Raw genomic sequence first — 9,907 nt, forward strand, 5'->3', positions numbered from 1 at the left:
ACTGTGACAACCTTTATTTTTGAGACAGTCTACTATGTCCACTGTTTGCAGCAGGCCCTGGCAATTCAGCAGGAAAAAGCCCTCAAGCCAGAGAAGCAACTCTTCTTTATCCCATTAAATTCTGCTCAGGTTTAGCAGAGTTTTAAACGCTTTAAAAACTGCCGCTTGCATTTTCTGTTGCTTTTTAAATAGCTTTTTCATCACCCACCCATGTGTTTTGTCCTGGGGATGGATATGCCTATACCATAATCACAACTATTCCTTCCATCAGCAATTACATTTTAGCTACCTTGGGCAGAACAGCAGTAACCACTATACACTGATAAACAAATCCTTCTGTCACATTTCTACATTCTGGCTTCTTTATCCAATTCCTTTTAGGGTACCTTCTCAATGCTCTGAAAGAAAGTTTCCTCAAGTTTCTCTGGTTCATACCCCTTTTCCCTGAACACTATCACTTCTCCCATCCCTCTGGGGTTTTCATTTTTCTTCCGCTTCTCCTTTCGAAAGTACTGTTTCTGACAAGGGTGGCCAATATGCAAAACATGTGTCACAAGTGGCATGGGCAGCCTCTCTGGGTGGCAAATGGCAGACCAGGGAGGAGACAGGCAACGCAGCAGCAGAAAGAGCAGGGAGTGGAAAACAGACAAGCAAATCAGGAGAAGAGAACAGGGCAGGGAGCAGAAAGCAAAGAAGCAGATTGGGTAGGGTCACAGGGCAGGGAACTGAAAGCAGAGCAGCCCATCAGGCTGAGGAAAGGGTATGCGAATGGCACTCAAGGAGGATGTTAGGCTAATTTGTGGCACGGCTGTCAAAAAAGTTGGCCCCCACTGGTTTACAGGATTGTACAAAATGGTTGCCCGCAATAACAGGGGACTGAACTCAATAGGTCACAATCTCTTCCAGTCCAATCTATACTTGAAGAAAAGACATGACAGTTTCCTTTGCTGTCTTGGACCTCAGCTCATTAAAATCTTGGTAGATTTACTTTTGACCCTGGAAGTGGTCCATAAATTATTTAAGAAAGAAGGAAGTTATTTTTTATCTGAATACAACTTTCTATGTAATTAGATACATATAATGTAAATTGAGTATGTTAATATGACATTTTTACTACTGCTTTCTGATTTATTTTTTTAAATAAGCAGTGATTTTAAAGGTAAATCTCAGCTGGAACAGTCTGCAATGGATATACCCTCACATTTGCACATGGGGCCCTTGTTTCCCTGTCTTCTATATCCCCTAGAAGGGATGGAAGAGCATGTTTTATTTGGCTGTTTCTGTAGCCTGGAGGGGCCAAGCTAAAGATTTTCCAACACTTGGATTAGCAACATATACATTTTTAAGTAACATATTCATCAGGGGAAAAACAGACTCTGGATCTATATCTATATCTCAACCCCTTCCAAACACTTTAGGAGCAAATATGGAGAGCCTACACACACACACACCTTTATAAAGTAATTCATTCTTCAAAACTGTACAATTAAAAATACATAAAATGGTTTGCAAATTTGTAAAAGGTGTTACTTAGAATGTGTAATATACTTCAGACCACAACTGCATTTTAAACTGCTGAAAGTAGTGTTTTGCAGAGGAAAGGTTCTGTCATCATTAACTGTAGATGCACCAGAGGGAGTCAACATAACAACCGTAGCAGCCTTCAGCTGTAAAATTACTAATCCAAGTAATACAGTACATTAAATATGCCATTTGAGATATATGCCAATTTAAACCACCACATATGGCATATCTATCTAATTATCAGTTTGTGTTTTCATATGCAGAACTGTTCTAGTTTTTAAACATGTCAAGATGCACCATTTTATCTGAAAACATAAGACGACTTAGAAACACACTTCAGACAGAAAATGTCATCTTTGACAATATCATTAGGTCAATGCTGTGTTTTTACCATACAACAAACTAAGAGGTTCTGAGAAAAAGAAATTAAATATTAGAACAAGTCTCAAAATATCTATCTCTAATTGTGAATCAATGAAATTTTTAAGGAATGTTTTTGACCTTTAAATAGCAAAGAATTCCTAAGTGCAGTTCTTAGTTCCAGTACTAAAAGCTGTCTTTTCTAAAATCAGTCGAGTTTAAATATTCTAACTACATTTTCAACTGAAAGAATTAAAGTTTTTCAACTGAAACATTCATCATCTTAGCTGATAAGTCAAGCATTTTGTCTTTTTTTTGTTTAAACTTGACTCATACCAATTGCTTTGAATTACTTTGGTTTAGGCGCTCATGCATGCATGCACAAATACACACACAGAGAGCCTGAGTACAGAAGTTCATTTCTACCAGAAGAAATTTCTCCTAATAGAAAAACAGCTCAGGGCCTGGACTATACAGATGTTCCCCTAAACCTATGGTTGGAGAGCTTCATTGGAAAGGGCTCCAAGCCAAAGGGTACTAGAGGGTTGCTCTTTGTGTGAACCCCCATCCTTAGGAAAGCTCATTGCTTGACAGCCTGTCCTCTCCCCTGCCTGGAAAGGAAACAGCCTGTCAAGTAGTAGTTGGCAGCTGATGAAAAGCAGCAGGTGACACAGACAGTCCTGGGAGGGATCCACCTGGGAGAATGCCCGCCATCCCACCAGTGAGCTGACTGGCAAAGGAAGGGGCATTCTCTCATAGTAGAAACCCTCCCAGTTTTCTCCAAGAGAAGAACAGCCCCTGCTCCTTGCACTCCTACAGGTCAGTGCTCCCTGTGCTTGGCTCCAGCGTCCGAGAGCCAAGCAGACGGACCAGTGCAGCAAAGCCACTGCTTGCTTCTGACACCGGAAACTTTGCTGTAAGAACCTGATGGGAAGCAGCTAGTGGCTGCTCCTCTCTTCCCTATCTGTGGGATGAAGGAAGCAACTAACCCCTGTGCCTTCTCCAGACTGGAGTCCCCAGTCTCTGGAAGTTATCAGGAGCATTAAGCTGAGGTAGTGTTAAGCTGAGGGAAAGTGTGCAGACATTCAGACACCTGGAAGCAAATTTAACCTTGCTTGTTCCCAGGTTATTTTTCTCCTAAAGTGGCCATTTTTATTCTGGTAGAAAAAGCTTCAATGTCTGTACACTTTTGTTTTCTGATGGGAGAACAATGATTCTCCCAATAGAAACTGAATGCCTGTACGTGGCCAATATGCTAGCACGTGTGCAGACATCAGTTGCAAAGACAAACATAATTCGTGTTCATTCTTCATGTGCAATTTGACCTGACTTTACACAATTGCTACTGCAGAATTATATATTCCAACTGCAGTTCAATACAAATCATGCACGAAATATCTGCTTTCAGATTCCCCAACTGGAACTCGTGTCACTTCAGCTGTTTTGTTTTGTTTTTTTCTTTTTCTTTTTTTAATAATTCTTTACATAAGTAGCCAAAGAGCTCACATATAATTAGTATGAAACACCAGATAGTTTTAAGCTCCTTATTGCAACTTTTAAATGGTACTGGGTATTTTTACATAATATAAATTAGCTTTCCATAACCATCTTAATTTTGCAGTGACATTTTAGTAAAGAATTTCTGTTATTAATTTATTAAGAATTCTGAACAGTTATATTCATTCTAGCTGATTAACAGAAAATAAAAGATTGCTATACTCAATTTGATATTCAACTGATGGACTATATTTTCAAGCAGACCATCCTGCTATGGAATTATAAATCTAAATTCAACTCTAAAGAAAGGCAGAGCTTTATCACTGATTACACTAGAAGGATTGGGAGCCCTGTAAAAACGCTGCCTTCTGTCGCATGTTCTAAAATCATATACTCTGAAGCTGTCACAGATAAATGTAAAAGTTGAAGAAGCATGGCCTGTTTTTCAAATCATTGTTTCTGAAAAATGCATCCACTTGAGTGGCTGCATTAAAGTCAGTTAAGTACACATCTAAAGTTGACTACATGTCAGGATCTACAAGTACAAGCCTCTTTACTGAAGATCCAACTTAAAACAACTAAACTAAGGAATACATCTTGACAAGTTTGAATTTTTACTCTAATATGTACATTTAAATCATTTAAATTAGCAAATAAGCTGATTTGTTTTACCATCAATGCTCTTCATTTCATTTCACAAAATAAATTCACTTGATTCAGTTTTATATCTGTTTACACTTTTTGTTTTGTTTCTGGCTGCCCATCGTAACAAGACAATTAGTTAGGAAACATGGGAAGAAAATATTTTTAAAAATTGGTTTCATTGTAGTTTAAATAAAATATATGAAACTCATTATATTTTACTGAAGTTTGACTTTGGGGTGTCTCTTAAAGAGAGATCTTTTGGCTGGAGATGTCCAAGATAAATGTGTATTAGGACAAAAGAGAGAAATATAAACAAGAGAGAAATATACACAAAAAATTAATATTTCAAATGTGGAGAGTGAAAATAATTCTTTACTCAGGCTTAAAAAGCTACTAAGACCCAAGCAGCACTGACAACAATCAATACGGTATTGGTTACATGTTACATAGTCAAACAATTTTGAGTTAGCTGTTAGCATTTGGAGAAAGATTAGAATTTTCCACATTAATAAATTTAAAAAAAAAAACGTAGTTTCATTCAGGAATCCTTTACAAGATCCTTTTCCAAAAGATATATTCTACATATTTGGCAAAAGTATAACAACAACATAGAGAACATTCTTATTCATGGTTAATCTCTGGTTCTAACGGATAATATATCACAAAAAATTCTCATTTATAACCAAAAGTTTAGATCTATTCTTGTACAAATATTGCATCAAAAGATAGGCTACAACTCAACACGGGGAGAAAAGTATCCATAATAATATATCTTGTGTAAATTTACAGGGTCAAACTTACTGTGCATTTTTAAGGCCTACAAAATGGTTAGAACACAACATAGGCACCCATTCTGGACAAGGAGAACAGAAATCAGAGATGCACTGTCATCAAACATCAAATCTAACCATGTTTCAAAGGTGGAGGTCTATCCCCAAACACTCCTTTTTATCAGTTTTCTAAACCACCAATAGCTGCAGATATGAAAAAGCTGATGCATTACCCCAGCCCAGAACATAAAGCCATCTTTATTTTCTGAACCATGGCAGAAGAGGAAAACGGGCGGACGATAATGCATGGGTGGCTCATTAACTAGCCACCCATCCAACCTTATTCCCAGCCACAGATCCCTTCAGACTGGATATGTAGTCCAGGGAACATGACAACAGCATTTACCTTTAATCCTTGTGCGCATAAGCTGCTGAGATTTTTCTCCCTTTTAGTACAAAAGAGGAAGTATATGTCCTTATCTCCTAAAAGGCAGATGAAAACGGGAATCAAATTCTCAGCGTTTCCCACCCTAGAAAGACATGGGAAAAGGAATTTGCAATCCTTTCCTCAAAAAAGAATAAGCTTTCAAATATGGTATTCAACACTCCTGCTCTATGAGAACAAGAAAATGTAAATGATATAGGTCTCTCCTAAAATGGTCCAAAGCAGACAGATTCACCACCTGACTTCAAACAACATAGGAAGAGAGTATTCCAGTGCTTCAGTTGTAAGGAGTTTTAATCTCAGTCACAAATGGGAAAATTGTTTTATAATACCAGATAAGTTAAACATATTGAGAGTGATGAGGGATTTTAGAGATGAAAATTTATTTGTGAAGATTAACTATAAGAAACAGCTGAACAAGATAAAGGAAACAGGCTAAATTGTTTAAGAAATGGGCTACACAACTTTCTACTGTTTTTGGTTTTGTTGCTGCTGTTTGCTTTTAAATGCCTTATAGCTGGTGGATAAAATAGTAGGCCATTCATATCCAGAGGGATCATCTATAACAAAACCAAAATTACTCCTTCACCCCAGCCCAGAACGTAAAGCCATCTTTATTTTCTGAACCACAGCAGAAGAGGAAAATGGATGGACAATAATCCCCTTAGAATGCAGCATTTAACAGCTATCTGGTAAAAGAGAATTGCTAAGTGAAAATTGCTATGCTCTAAAGGGATTAGCACACTGGAACCTGCTTATAGCAGAGTGAAACTTTACTTTAAAGATGAGTGAAGCTTCAATAAGGAGAGAGAAACTCCACTGAAATGCACTGAAGTATCTGGATCTTTAAGTGGAGATTTACTGTAAGTAGATTCCAGTGTACCTGTTAAACTGAAACCCCTTATTTTACCTATACACACACACAACAGTGTACTTTCCTTGTAGTTAAGACTACCCCAAATGAAAATCTAGGTTGTTGTCTTCTGTATTATGCAAAAAGTGTATTGTGTTCCTTATATGCATCAGGTATCTCTGCTTAATCATTAGTGACTGTCTATAACATTTTTTCTTTATGGCCTCACATCTGTAGAATACAAAAATTCATACCATCTACTAGAATATTCTGTATTAATTAAAAACATTTAAAAAAATGTGCATGTGTACCCTCTGAAAATCACCAGTTTATCCTAAAACAATCCATGTTTACAGTCCATGAGGAATTATTCTTATACCTCTTTCCTAATACAATGTGAACCTTTCCTCGTGCTTCAAAAAAACCCAGATATTCATGTGTCTTAAGGGGACTTCAGTGTACATAGGTGGCAGTTAGGAGGCTAATGAGTTAACTGCAGTAAAGAAAACTACTTATTAACTTGTCAGCTGAGCTTATTAATTCAGCAGAGCCCCCCATTACCCGCTCTCAGTTTTGACCAAAGGCTAAAAATACTGCTGCGTGACTTAGTACAACGAGTCAGTGAAGCTGGTTTTACTCAGCTTTCTTAATGAGTTGTCACAATTGGGTATGCTGTGGTGGTACATGCATTTAGCTCAATTGGACCTCATCAGAGTGACTAGTATGTGTGCTAATTTCCACATGGAGTAAAGAGATGATTGGTGATGTGGGTTTTTCATACTGCAGTTATTGCAGGCTGGGCACTGCTGGGGTTCTCACGAAGGTCTTTATGCAGTTGATTTCCTACCTCACAAAATACTCATTGCTTTCAGGGGAGAACATTTTTTAGATTGTTCATCCTGAACCTCATATCAGCACAAGGGAACCAAGGGCAAATAACAGATATGTAGCATTCAGCTTAAGAAGCAGGCATTACATTTGTCTGTCTCAGTGAGTAGCTAAGCCGTTATTATCTCTGTGGCTGAAACTTCTTTTAAAGAACTTAAATACTTTTTGTAAATCTGTGCGTTGTGTCCCATCCTCCAGTGACTCAGATATGTCAGACACTGGGATATGCCTCTTCTTCTTCCAATGCTATCAAGAACATAGTAAATTAGGAAGAAGCATTCCTCCTGTTTAGAAAACAAAGTATAGCACGAGAGTTTCTCTTCAGCTTTGTTTCTTTTTTTCCTTTATGTTTTGATAATTGCAGATGTTGCTTGCTACTGGAATGGGTGTTAGATGCCAAAACAATCCCTGTTATTTGGAACTTAGCAGAAAATTTTAAAAATTTAATATGCATAGAAAAATGTCTCTCTCACAGGTATTAGGCGACAGATTGCCCACTGTGTGAGAAAGGGGAGTGGTGTGATCAAAAACACGTTCTGTGACCCAGAGATGCAACCAAATGGACGACAAAAGAAATGCAGTGAAAAGGATTGTCCACCCAGGTACAAACTGTTAAAAATGTTAAGACTGTACTAAACAGGAGCAAGTCAATTCTATGTATATAATTTAGTTCAAAAGAACCGTAATACCACATTAGGCCAATAGTCCATCAGCAGTCTCCACTAATGATAGGTACCAAATGAAGATGAAAGAAACCTCCATACAGAAAATTTCAAAATAATCTACCCAAGAGAAAAGATTTGTTACTATCAGTCTGTTCCAAGAAAGTTATATGTTTCATGGACCCTTAGCAGATGTGCAAGTGAAGGTGTGATGGAATCTGATGTGGGATCCCCACAATTGCATTTCCAGCCGGGCCACAAGCAGCATGCTCCCATTGCTGGCAAGTGGCAGCCCTGTCAGCTGCTGGGGCTCCCAGCCACAGGGGTTCACCATGTGCTGCCGCTGCCTGGAGCCCCCAGCTGATCTGGGGTCCCAAGCATGGGAGCCCCACTCTGGCCACACATTCAGTTAATGGTGTGATAGGAACCAGACACAAAGTTATTGCGCATATTTTGTGTAAGAATTTTATGGCTTATTCCTTGTTCTATCATGCCTTTAATTGTATTAACATATGGCTGGGTAACAACATAAGACATGATTAACTGGTTAATCGTGTCTTAAGTATAATATGGGCCATACATACATGCATCTTATTGAAGCTATTGTAGCTCCAGTAGGGAGCTACATGTACCTTAGCCTAATTTTTAGAATCCTGTTAATCTTTTTGCCTCAATGATATTCTGTGGCAGTGTATTTTATTCTAAGTATTTATTGGCTGTTTTTGAAAAATGCATTTATTTTGAACAGCTTGAAATATTTCGTCTTTATTGGCTCTTCCTCTGACCTTGTGGTAACAAAGGGTAAATAGAAATGTCCAGTTTCTCTTCTCCGGTATTACCCTATATCCTCCTTGTGTCTCTTCTCAATTGTCTCCACTCTAAACCTAACTGTTCAGATGTTTTTATTCTCTATTCATATCACTTTTTGCACTTATCCCTGTTGTATTGTTTTAAATCTTATTCATCACTATTGTCTGACTTTGGACTCTTTGTATTTATGGTATAACTTTTTGTGAGATAGGCAATGAGGATTCAATACAATACTCCAGGTAGGAAGAGTCTATTGATTTACACGCAATATAATATTTTTAGTACTGTTTTCTTTCTCTCAGTTTATCTACCTGAACATTTTGTTTGCTTTTGCTTTTCCTCTTTCTTTGCAGCTGTCTGTCATTGTGCAGATGCTTTCAGTTAGCTTCCCATACTTGTGCACAGGTCTTTTTCCTTAATGGTTCTAGTTAATTTACTACCCAGTAAAGGTTAATTGCTTGAAATTGTTTTTACTAATGTGTATTATCTTGTGTTTGTCACAGTTAAATTTCATGATGGATATTGCTGCTTTAAGACAGGAAATTTTGTATAGTTGCTGGGGGATTGGTGGTTTTATTAGCTTTTTCTGAGACAACAATGTCTGATGTCTCACTGGGGAAATATCTCGGAATGTGGTTACATCCTATGTAAATAATTTTAAAAGTATAAATTTCACAGGTTGGTAGTAATTCTATGCAAATTGCTGAGGAAGTTAACTGACAGAAGAATCAAACTTATTATCTAATATCCTCCAGAACAGCCTAAACAAATGCACTGGAGCATTTTGTATAATAGAAGTATAAACTGAGCTCTTTATTTCAAGGACACAAGGCAATTTCTGTCTGGCTATTTGGAAGTTAAAGAATTCTTAAATATTGTATTAGCTAGCTAGCTTCTGCTGCTCACGTTTAGAAATATCTATTGCATTGGCAGCCATTGGCATCAATGGCAGTCAAATCCTGCTGTTCGAGATTAGGTTGCTGTAAGTACTTTCTTACTAGGCTGATGATACAATGATATTAAACATGAGTTTTGCACTTACTTTCTATGGTCCATGCTGAAAATATTCCTTTACTTACTCCTATTCTGCCTGCACTTACCCTTATTGAGGGAGGTTAGATCACATTAAAAGTTGGATTGGGGAGTTTGGAGGATGGGGGGCAAGCAACAAGACTTGCAGGGGGGTGGATATCTTCAGGGGATCAGAGAGCAAGTAGGATCCAACTGGGGAGCAGGGAGTAGGTGGGACCCACAGGCATGATCAGTGGGGTTGCAGGCCAGGCAGTATCTGGGAGAGATCAGGGGGTGCAGGCAGCATATACAGGGGGGTGGGAGGAAGGGGCAGATGTGATCCACAGGAGTGATTGGGAGGGCATATGCGTGATCTGCAGGAGAGATCAAGAGGCAGGTGGGTTCTGTGAGGGGTGGGGGATCACTGGGGTCTTTGTGGGTT

The 9,907-nt window shown here is 38.3% G+C and overlaps 1 protein-coding gene across 3 annotated transcripts in view; it reads left to right on the forward strand.

Annotated features, from left to right (window-relative positions):
• The window catches only part of ADAMTS12 (ADAM metallopeptidase with thrombospondin type 1 motif 12), a 474,912-nt gene that overhangs the window by 413,379 nt on the left and 51,626 nt on the right, over positions 1 to 9,907 (forward strand). For all 3 annotated transcript variants that reach the window (XR_002097463.1, XM_019517990.1, XM_019517991.1), the window contains exon 17: positions 7,458 to 7,584. Coding sequence is in view for 2 of the 3 variants with exons in the window: in XM_019517990.1 (XP_019373535.1) it covers positions 7,458 to 7,584 (127 nt within the window). In the remaining variant the exon portion in view is untranslated. The remainder of the gene's footprint in view (positions 1 to 7,457; positions 7,585 to 9,907) is intronic.

This window comes from Gavialis gangeticus, unplaced genomic scaffold (assembly GCF_001723915.1).
Source record: "Gavialis gangeticus isolate Ggan-Ray unplaced genomic scaffold, GavGan_comp1, whole genome shotgun sequence".
Taxonomy (NCBI): domain Eukaryota; kingdom Metazoa; phylum Chordata; order Crocodylia; family Gavialidae; genus Gavialis; species Gavialis gangeticus.